The sequence below is a fragment of the Drosophila yakuba genome, chromosome 2L, assembly GCF_016746365.2.
Source record: "Drosophila yakuba strain Tai18E2 chromosome 2L, Prin_Dyak_Tai18E2_2.1, whole genome shotgun sequence".
NCBI lineage: Eukaryota > Metazoa > Arthropoda > Insecta > Diptera > Drosophilidae > Drosophila > Drosophila yakuba.
In genome coordinates this window covers 4,645,224-4,665,421 of record NC_052527.2, presented here as the reverse complement: position 1 = coordinate 4,665,421, position 20,198 = coordinate 4,645,224, and the positions used below count along the sequence as shown (strand labels likewise).

General features: G+C 45.0%; 1 protein-coding gene across 25 annotated transcripts in view; it reads left to right on the top strand.

The window, feature by feature from the left end:
* LOC6526840 overlaps positions 1 to 20,198 on the top strand; it is a 111,287-nt gene that overhangs the window by 38,530 nt on the left and 52,559 nt on the right. For 7 of the 25 annotated variants that reach the window (XM_039371141.2, XM_039371136.2, XM_039371142.1 and 4 more), the window contains exons 9-19: positions 35 to 343; positions 511 to 2,319; positions 2,380 to 2,472; positions 5,859 to 6,656; positions 7,703 to 16,414; positions 17,585 to 17,728; positions 17,787 to 17,864; positions 17,997 to 18,617; positions 18,917 to 19,138; positions 19,250 to 19,432; positions 19,683 to 20,168. In XM_039371141.2, the coding sequence (XP_039227075.1) occupies positions 35 to 343; positions 511 to 2,319; positions 2,380 to 2,472; positions 5,859 to 6,656; positions 7,703 to 16,414; positions 17,585 to 17,728; positions 17,787 to 17,864; positions 17,997 to 18,617; positions 18,917 to 19,138; positions 19,250 to 19,432; positions 19,683 to 20,168 (13,455 nt within the window). The remainder of the gene's footprint in view (positions 1 to 34; positions 344 to 510; positions 2,320 to 2,379; positions 2,473 to 5,858; positions 6,657 to 7,702; positions 16,415 to 17,584; positions 17,729 to 17,786; positions 17,865 to 17,996; positions 18,618 to 18,916; positions 19,139 to 19,249; positions 19,433 to 19,682; positions 20,169 to 20,198) is intronic. The other 18 variants (XM_039371153.1, XM_039371157.1, XM_039371155.1 and 15 more) reach the window with 8 other exon arrangements.

Genomic DNA, 20,198 nt, shown 5'->3' with positions numbered 1-20,198 from the left:
GATAGTTATTAATTTATGATCTTTATCCCAACAGCTGCCTGTGTTCTGGACACCGAATGTGGAGCATTCGAAGTGTGTCAAGGTGGCCAATGCTTCAATCCCTGCCTTCAACCGCAGGCCTGTGGCCAGAATGCCGAGTGCGTGATGCAGAATCATCTGAAACAGTGCCATTGCCCGGAGGGCTTCACCGGCGACTCTGCGAAGGAGTGTGTGCGTGTGCCGGTGGCCTGCGATGGCGAGTGCGCTCCTGGATATACCTGCCGCGACTCCATGTGCCTGCCCGAGTGCCACAACGATCTGGAGTGCGCCTCCAACGAGAAGTGCCTGAAGGGCAGCTGTATGCGTAAGTAGTCTAGCCATATATCATAATTCGCCAAAGAATATTATGAGCGGGCCACCAATAAACCGATTTATATTTTGATTTTATATCGTGCCAACTTTTCCTTATTACTCTTCGCCAGTCTCACCATCTATGTACAACCCAATCTAATCATAATCTTTATTTTCCAGTGACCTGTCGGGTGGACAACGATTGCTTCCTGGGTCACGTTTGCCTGCACAACAAGTGCGTGTATGGCTGCCATGTGGACGATGACTGCAGTGCCTCAGAGTCTTGTCGCAACGATAAGTGCGTAAACCCTTGTGTGGAGAATCCCTGTGGTCCCAATGCCGCCTGTTCGGTGTCCAACCACCGTGCTAGCTGCAGTTGTCTGGAGAGTATGGTGCCCAATCCCACACCCCAGGTGGGCTGCGTCCGTTCTCCCCCCTTGGAATGCCGCGAGAATCGCGACTGTGGAAATGGATTGGCTTGCTTCGAGTCGGTATGCCGACCTCTATGTGCCGATGATGCCGGCTGCTTGACCAACGAGCGTTGTCAGCAGGGAGTTTGCAAACCCCTTTGCCGCCACGACAATGAGTGCGGTCATGGAGAGCTTTGTCTGGGCCTGAATTGCGTACCTGGATGCCGTTCCGATCAGGGTTGCCCCCAGGATTTGTCCTGCGTGGGTCAGCAGTGCGTGGATCCATGTGCAGATCCCACTGCCTGCGGCACTAATGCCCACTGCCAAACGATCGATCATAGGAAACAGTGCTTATGTCCAGAGGGTCTGGATGGCAATGCGAATGTGGCCTGCAAGGTGCCTCGCATTGCTTGTGGCAGAAACGAGGATTGCCAATCGAATCAGCTATGTTATGCTGGCAGCTGCCAAGGAAAGTGCAGGAACGACCAGAACTGCCTGGCGGATGAGCGTTGCATGAGAGGAACATGTAGAACCGTGTGCAACACCGATGAGGCCTGTGCTCAGGGACAGATTTGCGAAAACCGAATGTGCCAGACTGGATGTCGTACCGATTTGAGTTGTGCCACCGACGAGGCCTGCGTGAACAAGAAGTGCCAGAATCCATGTCGCACACCCGGCCAATGTGGCCAGTGTGCCGACTGTCTTGTAGTCAATCATGGAGTCCAATGCCAGTGTCCGGCCGCCTTCATGGGAGACGGTTTGACTGGCTGTCAACTGCCGCCGGAACGCTGCCATCCTGGCTGTGAATGCGACGAAAATGGAGCCTACTGTGCCGCCAAATGCTCAAGGACCGAGGATTGCGCCTGTGGACAACAGTGTGCCAGAGGAAAGTGCCGGAATAAGTGCGGACCCAAGCGCCAGTGTACGGTGGGTCAACTTTGCGAGAGAGGAGCCTGCATTGCCGGGTGCAAGTCGAACGGTGATTGTGCCGCCGACCAGAGCTGTGTCAATGGAAAGTGCTCCGATCCTTGTGCGAACGAGAAGGCTTGCGGACGGAATGCCCTGTGCACCGTGTCCGAACACCGGATGCTCTGCTACTGTCCGGATGGATATGAAGGCGAGCCCAGTAAGGAGTGCGTGCAGTTCGAGTGCCGTGTGGACACCGATTGTGACAGCAATAAGCGCTGCGACCAAGGAAAGTGCCGCAATCCTTGCCTGGAGTATGGAGCTTGTGGCACCAATGCTCAGTGTCGGGTGGTGGGTCGCAAGGCCCAATGTTCATGTCCGCCGGACTTCTTTGGCAATCCGGCTAGTGAGTGCCGACCCCTGGAAGGAGGATGCTCCAGCAAACCCTGTGGTGAGAACTCCAAGTGCACTGAGGTGCCCGGAGGCTATGAGTGCGCTTGCATGGATGGCTGCATTGGTGATGCCCACCAGGGATGCCTTTGCGGCGGACCTCTAGTGAATGCCTGTCGGGATCAGCCGTGCGGACTGAATGCCGCCTGTCACGTATTGGAAAACAATCAAGCTGAATGCTACTGCCCGGAGGACTTCCCCAATGGTGATGCCTATGTGCAATGTAAGTGTGGTAGATATATGGAATTACTTGATTAGATTAATAATTATCCTTTTAATAAAGGTTACTTGACCACGCCGAAGCAGGATTGTCGTACCCTAGGATGCGAAGTCGGCGGCTGTGTACGCCAGGGCTATGAATACGTTTGCCAGCAGGGTAAGTACCCAGTTTATGTTCAGGTTTTGAGTGTTTTAGACCATACCGTACCGTTAATGCTAATCATGTTAACCAGCGTTTTTAAAAGTTATCGTTATTGTAATGAGTAAGCGTTATATCGTTGAAGTTTTTACCCTTACCAATATAACTGGAAGTTTGTTAGTAACTGATTGACATTGACTTTATATTGTTATAATATTCTTGGTTTAATTACATAGTTTTGAGTTGTTTAAACACAAAAACTTAAACCAGCTAATTAGCTAATTCCACTAATTTATCGGCTGATTAGAACATTTGCCAAAAAAAAAACAAATCTGATTTCAGTGTAGTGTGTGTTTAAAAATACAAATGCTAATACATTTTGAGTTTTTTCTTAACAACTTATACACATGTGCGAAGTTTCAGGTATTAGTCTAATATCGACATTCCCCGCACGTACAAAAAACACGCTAAGAAACCAAAAAACCACCTACACAACCAACTCCCAATAGGCAACTATGTTGCTTTTCAAGCAACAGACATGCCGATGAATATATTACAGTGCACAGTTCTTATTTGCAATTTTGTTTTATTTTATTTGAGTTTTATTAGTTTTTAAGCACTTTAGTTTACAATACCATCAACGCATATGGAGATTCGTGAAATGTTGCTGTCGCTATCGCGGTTACCCAATCTGTGCCTACAATTCATTTTTGAAACATACATTACCTAAAGAAATACGCAACAAAATTAAGTTAAGTCATAAGCAAGTTAAAATTACCTTACTAAAATAACATTCACAATCAGTGCATTCCTTAAAAAAAATATCAATAATTTTTCTTAGTTCCCATTAAGCTTAAAGCTTGCCATTTCATTTCATTCGGCTTTCATGAAGCTAAGTTCTCATTGAAATCCTCTCCTAGTTACCATACAATTGGCTTTGAATAACCATCTGTATTGGCACTTAATAATGCGGCATTCATTAAAACTGGGAAACAATTAACGCACAGAACAGTAAACAAGTTAGTTCATCCCAATTAAACATTTAGTCTAATGACAAATGCCGCGATAGCGATATGTAGTCTAAAAAATGTGTAGTGAAACAACTGGTAAATCAGGAAACGTGCAAAGAATGCACACAATTTAGAACTAAACAAATATTAAAAAAAAATTATTATAAAAAAAGAAAACAACACATATTGCCACGCTTATCATATAGACAACAATCCTCAACACATCCTTGATACTGAAAACAAAAAAAAAGAACGAAATCCCGACCCAAAATAATCCTATCCTTTCCCTGATTCCGCTCTGTCCACGCCTTTGAACCTGAAATGATATTTTCCTATCGCTCTGTCGTTTCCTTTTGCTAATACCCTTTTGTCACATTTCTTAAATGAACAAAGTCTCAGATTGGGAACTGTGGACGGGACAATTCTCACACATAGTTCACATATGCTTGAAACAATTTCAAACCAATTGAGGAACATAGTTATCAAGTTAAGATCCATTACAACTGTGTACAGAACGATTACCAAAACAAAAGCAACATCAACAGCTACTACTACTTTTCAATGCATCCTTAAAGCAAGTCTACTGAATAACCGAAATTAAACCAACCGTTTATTATGTAAAAAGCTCCTTCTAAAATACGTATTAAGAAAGTTCCTTCCTATCTACCACTCTCTGCATAGATCGTCTATTGGTAAAACTCTATATAAACAACAACCCGAATTGATATAAATTGTAACTAAATTTAACTAACATTTCAATTATATTTTGGTACGTTTGACTAGTGATTAAGTTGTATATACAGCAAGTTGTACATACATGTACATATATTCGTAATCGAATAGGTCGCACCTTGGTGGCCAATCAAACTAACCTCACCAAATACAATCTGTAAATATAAACTAAATTTGAAAGCTGTGAATTATAAATAACCCGAATAAATTTAGTTTGACACGTATATTTGTAACGAACTTTTCAAAATTGTATTTACCCATCGATTTTCAACTACTACTTATTTTTCACGTTCTTACTAAAGCACCCTTCTACAAAGCTAAACTTGCTATTGCCAGACTTGTACCTACACTTCCTCCACTTCCAATAGATCTTTCTATATCTCTCCTCTGAATCAATCACTCACTCACAAATCCAATCGCCAATAACGTGTCTCTCGTGAGGGCAGAGCGCATGTGTTGGATGTCGTGTAATTTTCGCCATTATTCAAACTGAACAAACAATAAACCAAAATATATATTAGCTCGAAATCGCATTAATCCCGAGATAATTCATTGCTCAACTAAGCCTGCCTTTAGTACAGCATCAAATTAATTGGGCGAATTGGGAAAGTGACAGGCTCTATGCTCGCTCGCAAAATGGTAAATCATCAAGAATTGTAACTATGCTCACCCGATTTTACTGCTACCCCCACTCGCTCACTTGTACGCTGATCGATAACCCCGGTCGAACTCATACCTACCAATGACAAAAACTAAAAGCAGCCAATTTTATTGATAAGCATTGTTTTGGCCTGCCCATAGATACATACAACCCTAGTTATTGTGAGATGTTCCCTTCACAGTTCTACAATTTGATTAAGACAAACCAAATAATAATCAGCCATCGCTATAGTTGTCTGCCTAAACTAACTGCACCAATTGACTAAAGTTAGCCACATAAGAGAAACTTTTCAAATTTTTAGTTTCCTCAGTTTTATTTTCTTTTAGTTACCTTATGATTTCTGATTGCACCGTCCCCTTATTTTAACTCGTTAAAAATCCCCGCTGAAATTTTCATTTACTTTAACAAACCCCAAGCACAAAACCCGCAACCCCAAAATCGAGTCCACAACAATCCCACTTACACTTAATTGAACACAGAAGCCGACCCACAGCAACACACACAACCCAACCCAAACACCAAAAAAAAAAACACACAACACTCAAGTAATAAAGGCCCAATCCCAAATCAACCATAATAAAAAAGAACTGAAAAATACTTTTTATATATTTTGTCGTTTAAGTTTTCGCCTTTTGTTTTTAGAAACGTTTAGCCTTAAGTCTTATCCGAGTCACCTATACTTCATGTTTCCAAAATTTTGTGTATTACACTGTCTAATGCAATATCCCAACCAGCCCTGAATCTGAATCTTTCGCCAGACTATCGACTATAGACCTTGTCCATCAGGCTCAAGTCCAAACTATGAATCGACGTTTTCAATGTCGCACTTTCGTTTCTATGTGTTTCCATACCCGCAAAAAGATATATCTATTTAGTAGCGTACTGTACCGTTTATGCCACCGAATAGTTGAATGCACCCACCAACGATTAACATTTAAACAACCAAACAACTCCTGTCTATCTCTCTCTCGTTCTTCCCTGCCCTGGATATAATGTTATAGACACCGAACAATGCTACTCAGATACGGATTGTCCCAGTGAAAAATCATGCCTCCAAGGACACTGCAGCGATCCTTGTACAATGCGTGGCGTGTGTGGTTTGAATGCTCTCTGCAAAACCGTACTGCATCGACCGCGCTGCTCCTGCCCCAGTTGCCACATCGGTCGACCAGAGATCGAGTGCAAGTCTGATCCCAAGTGCCTGGCCGAGGAAACAGACCCAAAGACCAAGGAGCAGATACCATGCTCCAGTGACTCCGAGTGCCCAGAGACGTTGCAATGCGGCCAGTACGGCCAATGCACAGATCCGTGCAACAATCCGCTCTTCATCTGCGAGAGCAACAAGAAGTGCGAGACGAGACGTCACCAGCCCGTTTGTATCTGCAAGTCGGGCTTCATAGTGAATGAGTTCGGAGAACTGACGTGCGCCCCCGACAAGCGGGAGTGCTATCGCGACGATGACTGCGCCTCGAACATGGCCTGCACCGATGGCAAGTGCCGCAATCCTTGCATCGTGCCCCTGGGCCGAGCCGCAATTTGTGCCGAGAACAAGTCCTGCGAGGTGCAGAACCACAAGCCAGTGTGCATTTGCATGCGCGACTGCCAGCCATCCATATCCATTTGCCTGCGCGACGCCGGTTGTCCGGCTAGCCAGGCTTGCCGGAAGCTCAAGTGCGTCGATCCGTGCGAGTTTGCCACATGCGCACCCAACTCGCCATGCATTGTCGAGGATCACAAGCCGATATGTAAATTCTGCCCAGCTGGATTTATAGCCGATGCCAAGAATGGATGTCAAAAAGGTAAAGCACCAAAAGTACTCTCTGTCACTCAGCTCTCTGTCGAGTGAAAGTGTCTTATGTTTCCGTCTCGATTATCTCTGTTTCCTGCTCTTTCTCACACACGCTCTCACCTTTTGCTAGCTCTGTCTTATTGTCTGTCCCCTTACAAACAAAAATATAACAGCGATAAAGCACACAAACCAATTTGCCCGACGAAATGTATTGACCAAAGCCGCGCACTCCTGATTTGTCCTTTCGGCCTTGTCAATCTGTTTCCTTGCAATGTTTGTGGAAGTGTACATAGGTTTGAGAAATTAACAGCCTCTAGCCGTATCAAGCTTTCGCCTATTGATATGGTCAAATTTTCTTCCCAAAGCTTAGTTACAAGCCAAATTCAAGTCCAGCGACTTTTCCACCTTATGATCAGATGCTTTACGCTACAAGCGCACAGAGACTGGGCGAAAGCACTTAAATAAAAAGAGTTGTGCAAACATTGATCTCAATAATCGTTTGAAGCCACAAAGAATACCAATAACATGAAGACACAATTACAAGAAAACTCTTCTGAACATTCACACACGCTCATGCTCACAGTTATAATAATCAATTTATTAATCAAATGCCTCTTGAATATTTGTACTATGAAATTTTAACCTATGAACCTAAATAAACGGTAAAAAGATGTTATACTAATTAATACCAATCCAACACCAAAATGTAGCTAACTAATAGTAAAGGCGTTCGTTTCTAATTTGAAATTGATTAACCGTAAAATAGTTTTTGAAGCTTCCGATATTTGTTTACAGTTGCAGTCGTACGCAAGAGAGTTAGATCCACACCTCCAAAAGTATATCCCTAGGTACACCCTTCTGTATATATAGTGCACCTTCCCTATTGTTGTAGCTTTACACTTTCTATCCTATTTTTGGTATATATTTGTAAATATTTTAACGTATTTTTTTATTTTTTAAATCTTACACTTTTTTTTTTGAAATATGTACAAAATACTCCACTCGTATATCCCAAAATTATGTAAAAAAAAATCCCAAAACCCTGAAATTTTGAAGCAGCTAAGCCAGGTGGCAACTGTACCTCAAACGAAGATTGCAGTGAAGCGCACCAATGTGGATCGTCGGGAAAATGTATCGACCCCTGCCTCACTTCCTGTGCAGGCGCAGTAAAGTGTGTTGTATCAGCACATAGGGTTACGATATGTACATGTCCAGCCACCTTCACGAACAACACAGTTTCGAACTGCATTTCAACAGATATAACAGTAGAGACCACAACTCAAACAATTGAAACGACTACGGACTTTATTAACGTAAAATACACTGTAATGCAATTGGCAAATCAAACTGAAATGAGAACACGGTTTACCGATATAGAAGCCGAAAACGAAACAACAGTTTCATACACAAGTACAACCGAGTCTTATAAGACGACTAAGCAATTTTCTACCAACCCAGTAACAGAGACTATCACACCTCCTACCGAAGTCAGAACAACATTGACCCTTGAAGAATCCACACTTCCTGCAGGGTCAACGCATACACCCACAACATTACCTTCAGACACAACTACTCGACCTTACGCACAACAAACGACTGAATCTACCAGAGAAGTTCCAACCATCCGGCCAATTGAGGTATCAACTCCCAGTTCAGTATCTTTGGAAACCACTGTTCCACCAATCACTTCACAAACCACTCCAAATGTTCCGATTGGAACAACACGTGGGCCAGTTACAGAACAGACTACCACATCTCGTAGCGAAGTCAGTACCACAAAGACCCCTGAAGAATTCACACTTCCTGCAGGATCAACGGAGACACCCACAACATTACCTCCAGACACAACTACTCGACCTTACGCACAACAAACGACTGAATCTACCAGAGAAGTTCCAACCATCCGGCCAATTGAGGTATCAACTCCCAGTTCAGTATCTTTGGAAACCACTGTTCCACCAATCACTTCACAAACCACCCCAAATGTTCCGATTGGAACAACACGTGGGCCAGTTACAGAACAGACTACCACATCTCGTAGCGAAGTCAGTACCACAAAGACCCCTGAAGAATCCACACTTCCTGCAAGATCAACGCATACACCCACAACATTACCTTCAGACACAACTACTCGACCTTACGCACAACAAACGACTGAATCTACCAGAGAAGTTCCAACCATCCGGCCATTTGAGGCATCAACCCCCAGTCCAGTATCTTTGGAAACTACTGTTCCACCACTCACTTCTCAAACGACCTCAAATGTTCCGATTGGTACAACAGGTGGCTCACTGACAGAACAGACTACCACATCTCGTAGCAAAGTCAGTACCACAAAGACCCCTGAAGAATCCACACTTCCTGCAGGATCAACGGAGACACCCACAACATTACCTCCAGACACAACTACTCGACCTTACGCACAACAAACGACTGAATCTACCAGAGAAGTTCCAACTATCAGGCAATTTGAGGCATCTACTCCCAGTCCAGTAGCTCTGGAAACTACTGTTCCACCAATCCCTCCAGTATCTTCGGAAACAACCGTTCCGTCAATCCCTCCAGTATCTTCAGAAACTACAGTTCCATCAATCGCTCCAGAAACCACCGCAACGGTTCCGATTGATACAACACGTCGGCCACTGACAGAACAGAATACCACATCTCATAGCGAAGTCAGTACCACAAAGACCCCTGAAGAATCTACACTTTCTGAAGAGTCAACAGCTAGAACTACTCCATCTGATAGTTCTGAGTCACCCACAACATTACCTTCAGACACAACTACTCGACCTTACGCACAGCAAACGACTGAATCTACCAGAGAAGTTCCAACCATCCGGCCAATTGAGGTATCAACTCCCAGTTCAGTATCTTTGGAAACCACTGTTCCACCAATCACTTCACAAACCACCCCAAATGTTCCGATTGGAACAACACGTGGGCCAGTTACAGAACAGACTACCACATCTCGTAGCGAAGTCAGTACCACAAAGACCCCTGAAGAATCTACACTTCCTGCAGGATCAACGGAGACACCCACAACATTACCTCCAGACACAACTACTCGACCTTACGCAGAACAAACGACTGAATCTACCAGAGAAGTTCCAACCATCCGGCCATTTGAGGCATCAACCCCCCGGCCAGTATCTTTGGAAACTACTGTTCCACCACTTACTTCTCAAACGACCTCAAATGTTCCGATTGGTACAACAGGTGGCTCACTGACAGAACAGACTACCACATCTCGTAGCGAAGTCAGTACCACAAAGACCCTTGAAGAATCCACACTTCCTGCAGGATCAACAGAGACACCCACAACATTACCTTCAGACACAACTTCTCACCCTTACGCACAGCAAACGACTGAATCTACCAGAGAAGTTTCAACCATCCGGCCATTTGAGGCATCTACTCGTAGTTCAGTAGCTTTGGAAACTACTGTTCCACCAATCACTTCTCAAGCCACCTCAAATGGTCCGATTGGAACAACACGTGGGCCAGTTACAGAACAGACTACCACATCTCGTAGCGAAGTCAGTACCACAAAGACCCTTGAAGAATCACCACTTTCTGCAGGATCAACGGAGACACCCACAACATTACCTTCAGACACAACTTCTCACCCTTACGCACAGCAAACGACTGAATCTACCAGAGAAGTTCCAACCATCCGGCCAATTGAGGTATCAACTCCCAGTTCAGTATCTTTGGAAACCACTGTTCCACCAATCACTTCACAAACCACCCTAAATGTTCCGATTGGAACAACACGTGGGCCAGTTACAGAACAGACTACCACATCTCGTAACGAAGTCAGTACCACAAAGACCCCTGAAGAATCTACACTTCCTGCAGGATCAACGGAGACACCCACAACATTACCTTCAGACACAACTACTCGACCTTACGCAGAACAAACGACTGAATCTACCAGAGAAGTTCCAACCATCCGGCCATTTGAGGCATCAACCCCCAGTCCAGTATCTTTGGAAACTACTGTTCCACCACTCACTTCTCAAACGACCTCAAATGTTCCGATTGGTACAACAGGTGGCTCACTGACAGAACAGACTACCACATCTCGTAGCGAAGTCAGTACCACAAAGACCCTTCAAGAATCTACACTTCCTGCAGGATCAACGGAGACACCCACAACCTTACCTTCAGACTCAACTACTCAACCTTACGCACAACAAACGACTGAAACTACGAGAAAAGCTCCAACCATCCGGCCATTTGAGGCATCTACTCCCAGTCCAGTATCTCTGGAAACTACTGTTCCACCAATCCCTCCAGTATCTTCGGAAACAACCGTTCCGTCAATCCCTCCAGTATCTTCAGAAACTACAGTTCCACCAATCGCTCCAGAAACCACCACAACGGTTCCGATTGGAACAACACGTGGGCCACTGACAGGACAGACTACCACATCTCATAGCGAAGTCACTACCACAAAGACCCTTGAAGAATCCACACTTCCTGCAGGATCAACGGAGACACCCACAACATTACCTTCAGATACAATTACTCGACCTTACGCACAACAAACGACTGAATCTACCGGAGAAGTTCCAACTATCCGGCCATTTGAGGCATCTACTCCCAGTCAAGTATCTCTGGAAACTACTGATACACCAATCACTCCAGTATCTTCGGAAACAACCGTTCCATCAACCCCTCCAGTATCTTCAGAAACTACCGTTACATCAATCGCTTCAGAAACCACCACAACGGTTCCGATTGGTACATCACGTCGGCCACTGACAGAACAGACTACCAGACCTCCGAGTGAAGTCAGAACCACAAAGACCCTTGAAGAATCCACACTTCCTGCAGGATCAACGGAGACACCCACAACATTACCTCCAGACACAACTTCTCACCCTTACGCACAGCAAACGACTGAATCTACCAGAGAAGTTCCAACCATCCGGCCATTTGAGGCATCTACTCCCAGTCCAGTATCTTTGGAAACCACTGTTCCACCAATCACTTCACAAACCACCCCAAATGTTCCGATTGGAACAACACGTGGGCCAGTTACAGAACAGACTACCACATCTCGTAGCGAAGTCAGTACCACAAAGACCCTTCAAGAATCTACACTTCCTGCAGGATCAACGGAGACACCCACAACCTTACCTTCAGACTCAACTACTCAACCTTACGCACAACAAACGACTGAAACTATGAGAAAAGCTCCAACCATCCGGCCATTTGAGGCATCTACTCCCAGTCCAGTATCTCTGGAAACTACTGTTCCACCAATCCCTCCAGTATCTTCGGAAACAACCGTTCCGTCAATCCCTCCAGTATCTTCAGAAACTACAGTTCCACCAATCGCTCCAGAAACCACCACAACGGTTCCGATTGGAACAACACGTGGGCCAGTGACAGAACAGACTACCACATCTCATAGCGAAGTCACTACCACAAAGACCCTTGAAGAATCCACACTTCCTGCAGGATCAACGGAGACACCCACAACATTACCTTCAGATACAATTACTCGACCTTACGCACAACAAACGACTGAATCTACCAGAGAAGTTCCAACTATCCGGCCATTTGAGGCATCTACTCCCAGTCAAGTATCTCTGGAAACTACTGTTCCACCAATCACTCCAGTATCTTCAGAAACTACAGCTCCATCAATCGCTTCAGAAACCACCACAACGGTTCCGATTGGTACAACACGTCGGCCACTGACAGAACAGACTACCACATCTCGTAGCGAAGTCAGTACCACAAAGACCCCTGAAGAATCTACACTTCCTGCAGGATCAACGGAGACACCAATAACATTACCTCCAGACACAACTACTCGACCTTACGCAGAACAAACGACTGAATCTACCAGAGAAGTTCCAACTATCAGGCCATTTGAGGCATCTACTCCCAGTCCAGTATCTCTGGAAACTACTGTTCCACCAATCACTCCAGTATCTTCAGAAACTACCGTTACATCAATCACTGCTCAAACCACCTCAAATGTTCCGATTGGAACAACACGTGGGCCAGTTACAGAACAGACTACCACATCTCGTAGCGAAGTCAGTACCACAAAGACCCTTCAAGAATCTACACTTCCTGCAGGATCAACGGAGACACCCACAACCTTACCTTCAGACTCAACTACTCAACCTTACGCACAACAAACGACTCAAACTATGAGAAAAGCTCCAACCATCCGGCCATTTGAGGCATCTACTCCCAGTCCAGTATCTTTGGAAACCACTGTTCCACCAATCACTTCACAAACCACCCCAAATGTTCCGATTGGAACAACACGTGGGCCAGTTACAGAACAGACTACCACATCTCGTAGCGAAGTCAGAACCACAAAGACCCTTGAAGAATCCACACTTCCTGCAGGATCAACGGAGACACCCACAACATTACCTCCAGACACAACTTCTCACCCTTACGCACAGCAAACGACTGAATATACCAGAGAAGTTCCAACCATCCGGCCATTTGAGGCATCTACTCCCAGTCCAGTATCTTTGGAAACCACTGTTCCACCAATCACTTCACAAACCACCCCAAATGTTCCGATTGGAACAACACGTGGGCCAGTTACAGAACAGACTACCACATCTCGTAGCGAAGTCAGAACCGCAAAGACCCTTGAAGAATCCACACTTCCTGCAGGATCAACGGAGACACCCACAACATTACCTTCAGACACAACTTCTCACCCTTACGCACAGCAAACGACTGAATCTACCAGAGAAGTTTCAACCATCCGGCCAATTGAGGTATCAACTCCCAGTTCAGTATCTTTGGAAACCACTGTTCCACCAATCACTTCACAAACCACCCCAAATGTTCCGATTGGAACAACACGTGGGCCAGTTACAGAACAGACTACCACATCTCGTAGCGAAGTCAGTACCACAAAGACCCTTCAAGAATCTACACTTCCTGCAGGATCAACGGAGACACCCACAACCTTACCTTCAGACTCAACTACTCAACCTTACGCACAACAAACGACTGAAACTATGAGAAAAGCTCCAACCATCCGGCCATTTGAGGCATCTACTCCCAGTCCAGTATCTCTGGAAACTACTGTTCCACCAATCCCTCCAGTATCTTCGGAAACAACCGTTCCGTCAATCCCTCCAGTATCTTCAGAAACTACAGTTCCACCAATCGCTCCAGAAACCACCACAACGGTTCCGATTGGAACAACACGTGGGCCAGTGACAGAACAGACTACCACATCTCATAGCGAAGTCACTACCACAAAGACCCTTGAAGAATCCACACTTCCTGCAGGATCAACGGAGACACCCACAACATTACCTTCAGATACAATTACTCGACCTTACGCACAACAAACGACTGAATCTACCAGAGAAGTTCCAACTATCCGGCCATTTGAGGCATCTACTCCCAGTCAAGTATCTCTGGAAACTACTGTTCCACCAATCACTCCAGTATCTTCAGAAACTACAGCTCCATCAATCGCTTCAGAAACCACCACAACGGTTCCGATTGGTACAACACGTCGGCCACTGACAGAACAGACTACCACATCTCGTAGCGAAGTCAGTACCACAAAGACCCCTGAAGAATCTACACTTCCTGCAGGATCAACGGAGACACCAATAACATTACCTCCAGACACAACTACTCGACCTTACGCAGAACAAACGACTGAATCTACCAGAGAAGTTCCAACTATCAGGCCATTTGAGGCATCTACTCCCAGTCCAGTATCTCTGGAAACTACTGTTCCACCAATCACTCCAGTATCTTCAGAAACTACCGTTACATCAATCACTGCTCAAACCACCTCAAATGTTCCGATTGGAACAACACGTGGGCCAGTTACAGAACAGACTACCACATCTCGTAGCGAAGTCAGTACCACAAAGACCCTTCAAGAATCTACACTTCCTGCAGGATCAACGGAGACACCCACAACCTTACCTTCAGACTCAACTACTCAACCTTACGCACAACAAACGACTGAAACTATGAGAAAAGCTCCAACCATCCGGCCATTTGAGGCATCTACTCCCAGTCCAGTATCTTTGGAAACCACTGTTCCACCAATCACTTCACAAACCACCCCAAATGTTCCGATTGGAACAACACGTGGGCCAGTTACAGAACAGACTACCACATCTCGTAGCGAAGTCAGAACCACAAAGACCCTTGAAGAATCCACACTTCCTGCAGGATCAACGGAGACACCCACAACATTACCTCCAGACACAACTTCTCACCCTTACGCACAGCAAACGACTGAATCTACCAGAGAAGTTCCAACCATCCGGCCATTTGAGGCATCTACTCGTAGTTCAGTATCTTTGAAAACCACTGTTCCACCAATCACTGATCAAACCACCTCAAATGTTCCGATTGGAACAACACGTGGGCAAGTTACAGAACAGACTACCACATCTCGTAGCGAAGTCAGAACCACAAAGACCCTTGAAGAATCCACACTTCCTGCAGGATCAACGGAGACACCCACAACATTACCTCCAGACACAACTTCTCACCCTTACGCACAGCAAACGACTGAATCTACCAGAGAAGTTCCAACCATCCGGCCATTTGAGGCATCTACTCGTAGTTCAGTATCTTTGGAAACCACTGTTCCACCATTCACTTCTCAAACGACCTCAAATGTTCCGATTGGTACAACAGGTGGCTCACTGACAGAACAGACTACCACATCTCGTAGCGAAGTCAGTACCACAAAGACCCCTGAAGAATCTACACTGCCTGCAGAGTCAACAGTTAGAACTACTCCATCTGATAGTTCTGAGTCACCCACAACATTACCTTCAGACACAACTACTCGACCGTACGCACAAAAAACGACTGAATCTACCAGAGAAGTCCCAACCATCCGGCCATTTGAGGCATCTACTCCCAGTTCAGTATCTTCAGAAACTACTGTTCCACCAATCACTGATCAAACCACCTCAAATGTTCCGATTGGAACAACACGTGGGCAAGTTACAGAACAGACTACCACATCTCGTAGCGAAGTCAAAACCACAAAGACCCCTGAAGAATCTACACTTCCTGCAGAGTCAACAGTTAGAACTACTCCATCTGATAGTTCTGAGTCACCCACAACATTACCTTCAGATACAACTACTCGACCTGAAGAATCTTCCCCTCCTGCTGGTTCATTCGATACAACTATTCCATTCCCTAGTCCTGAGACAGTCACGTCAGAACCTTCAGAGTCAACTACTCGCCCAGTTACCCAAGAAACCACCAAAACTACTTCTGCTGGTACCCGACGACAACAAGTGACAGAACGAACTACCAAATCTTTCAGCGAAGTAACGACTGGACGCTCAAGTGACGTAGTGACTGAAGTTACTATGCCACGTGAAACATATACGAGCAAAGCCATTGATATAATTACAACTACGCTGTCGGTTGATGAATCAACATTTAAATATGACATGTCTTATAGTAATATTCCGTCAATTACTACTATTTTACCCGTATTTAACAAGTCGACTTCTGTATCGAGTCCCGTTTCGGATAAATTGCCAACTGCAACAGACATTACGATGACAAAGTTACAAAGTTGTAAAACAGACTATGACTGCTTAGACGAACAGACCTGCATTAGAGGACAGTGCATATCGCCCTGTGAATACTTCACTAATCTGTGCACGGTGCAGAATCTGACCATTTGTCGTACATTGAACCACACCACAAGGTGCTTCTGTGATACCGCCGATGATGTAAATAGACCCGATTGCTCTATGAAAGCAGGTAACTAAAGTTGTGTATATAAGTTGTAAGTCTTGTTATCGAATCATAATGAATGAATTGCAAGGAACCACAGGGTTGCGGTTATTCCTGGCATCGTGGCATAGCCGACTACTTTCAACGCCAATCACATAGCTGGCCAATCGTAGTGACTACTTCAGTTTGATGTCATGATATCTTTCTCTTCTCTTGGATTTCCAGCCATTTTTCTTCTTGTGGCGCATATATATGTATGACCACCCATTCAAATAGTGCGGGCACCTTGCATGCAATCATTTGGATTATTTCCTGCAATTCCCGTGTGTTTTTCGCTCTCGAATTTCTAAATTTATGTATGTTCCCCCACTCCTTATTGCTTCTTCGGCTATATTTCGCCAAAGACCCGCACCATCACCCACCGATCTCCCCACCACGAGCAGCACCAGAGATGTTTGAACTCCGTGTGTCCACCAAAGAAGCTTTTGAACGAATGCTTGTCCTTGGGAGTTCAACCTGTACTGCAATCGTTTGCATGTCGATTTATGTTGCAATGTTGTTCGTTCATGTTAGTTGCCTGCTTTTTGTCTGCCTGATTGCCTGCTGCAAGAATCATCACCAAATCCTCAGCCATTATCCACCCCACTTTGAATGTTTCTCGTTACGTCTTCGAAGGATCTCAACTCGCATGTTATTTCCATATCTCAGCGCGACACCTTCAAAATGTGTTCAAATCTGTGTTGATTTTGTTGTATTTAGTGCATAATCGTTTTCGTTTTTCATGCATCGTAAGTGTAATAGTTTTTATTGTAATAAGTTGCATGTGGTATATGGGTAACTAAGAATAAAACCCTAGCACTAACTCACTTAACGCTTATGCATGTGTATATGTTGTTTTATGCAACTGCTTAAAACTAAACTATATTTAACCGTAGCTAAAGCCTGCTAAATATTATTTAATAGCTTGACTCTGGAGTTGAAGAATTAGAGTATATATTCTATTTAAAAACAAATATTATACTAACTGCATTGAAAAATTAATGAAAAAGAAACTACCTACCGAACAGGATTCTTGACCTAAAGTGAATGACTTATATTATAACGACCTTATATCCACGCACGATAGTGCTTAGATACAAAAAATCTTTTTTACCTCAACTAATGCCTTCGTGTCCTTTGCTTTGAACGCATAAACAGAGATCGGATGCGCATCGAGTGATGAGTGCCCGTCCCAGCAGGCGTGCATTAATGCTCTTTGTGTGGATCCTTGCACCTTTAACAATCCCTGCAGCCGTAATGAAGATTGCCGTGTTTTTAACCATCAGCCATTGTGCTCAGCAGGTGGGTATCAATAAAAAATGAATAACTGGTTCAATTTATTAATATTCTAATCCCGCAGAGCACGGTCGCACGCCTGGCTGCGAACATTGTCCACCAGGCGCAAACTGCGATCCAACAACCGGTGCTTGTATAAAGGGTAAGTTTTACTGTCAGTCCTTCTCCTCAATCAATCTAAAACTCTTAGCTTTAAGTGTAAATACGATGTGTACATATTCTAATATAAAATTAACCTCCCGTTACACCCGTGTAAATACATCTCTCTCCTTAGCTAATGTAACAATAACAACTATTACTACCAAGAACTCCACATCTACCAAGATACCAACGAAACCAAGAACAACAGCTAACCCAAACACAGGCGTCAAAACGACACCGACAACCACAAGGGTCACCACAAGAAATACCACCACGACCACAACCACTACTACCACTACTTCCTCCACTAGCACTGAATCGAGCACAATCACAAGCGCTACTAACCAGACCAGTAAGAACCAAAAACCAGACACAGAAAGCACCACCTCCCACACCGATGCCACGAGGCGGTATCGCGATGGTGAGAACAATATCACCGATACTCCAACACCAAGGCCCACGATCCAGACGACCACGCTGCGGGGCGAAGGTATCATAAGTGACAGTCAGAGTCGGTCCACCACGACGCCCAAAATGAAAACCACCCGACTGGATACTTCCAACGAGGTCCCAGATACCACCTCGCCGTGGCCAATAGAGCTGCCCACCACAGAGGGCACCACCACGGAGGTCTACAACACCATGATTGCCCCGGTGGTCAACACCACTGACACCTCATTAATTAACCCATGTACAGTAGATACTAATTGTGCCCCTAACGAGCACTGCAAGCTGGGCCTTTGCCGTAAAAAAGGTATATTAAGATTATATGTGACATGCACGCCACTTTGGGAATCCATCCTATTAATTGGCTATTAATAACCAGCCATTTTAATTGGAACAAATGCTTTTTTTCCCAAAGTGGCACTAATAATATTAAACTGTACATAAATGTGTATTCTGGCATTACAAACTAATTTTGTTGTAAAAATTGTACATATTTAGGATAGCCCTTGTACATATTTGGGGTAAATTGATTTACAAAAAAAAAAAAAAAATCACCATCACCAGTTTATTAACTATTTAACTCACTAAATCCTTTCTAACAAGTAGAACCGCCGGGTTCACCGAAAACGCCCGAACCCTGTCAATCTAACAACGACTGCATTGAGAGCGAGGCCTGTTACATGGGACTGTGCCAGGATCCTTGCGAATTTGCCAAGATTTGTGCCGCGACTGCCAAGTGCACCGCCAAGAGTCATCGACCAGTGTGCACCTGTCCGCAGGGCCATGAGGGCAATCCGATGGTCAAATGTGTAACCACTCAAACCTCAAGTAAGGCACTAATCAATTAACTTTCATTTAATGCATAGGGTATACTACCAATAATTGACCATAAAGACTCCGCTTTTCCTATCTGAATAACATTATTTAACCAACTTGCAGTTGAATGCACCGACGATTCGGACTGCGGTGTCACGGAAGCGTGCATCAACCAGCTCTGCCAGCATCCTTGCGACGTCCATGATCCTTGTGCCACGAATGCTGTTTGCATCAATAGCAACCATGCAGCTGACTGCAGCTGTGCGGATGGCTTCCAGGGCAATGGATTTGTTGGCTGTCAGCCAGGTTAGTATACCCTTGATCAACACGATGCCGCACCTCTGTTATCCTCCAAGAATTCTCCTGCTAATGTGTCACCATGTCTCGTTTCTAAAAATCTCTCTCTTTCATACACTGTACAAATCCCCGAACACCACGACACATGTATAAAACTTGTACCGCCCCGACACCATACAACTCTAAAAACCAACAACAAAATATAAATACACCCACCGATCCAACCGAATCGCACCGTTATCCTAACCAAAAACCACAGCACGTTCCCATGTCTGCCAATACAACGAGGACTGTCCACCGACGAAGCTCTGCGATCGGCTGAACCGCCGCTGCATCAATCCCTGTCAAGAGGACTCTTGCGGCGAGAATGCCGAGTGCATACCTGTGAACCATGGTACCGACTGCCGCTGCCTGCCCGGATTCCTGGGCAATGCCTACGTGCAGTGTCTTCCTAGTCAGGGATGCCGCTCCGATTCCGAATGTGATTCCAGTCAGGCCTGCATCAACGGAAAGTGTTCATCGCCCTGCCAATGTGGAGCCTATGCCCTTTGCGATGTGGTCAATCATCGTGGTGTTTGCAAGTGCCCTCCCGGCTACAACGGAAATCCTCAGGTGGGCTGCAGTCCGCCTCAAGATCCATGCGATCCCAATCCATGCGGCTTAAATGCCTTGTGCGAACTGGACAATGGAAACCCCATCTGCTACTGCCCGAAGGGTCTTACCGGAAATCCGTTCAAAAATTGCAGTGAGTACTGTCTATATTTCTAGATATGCC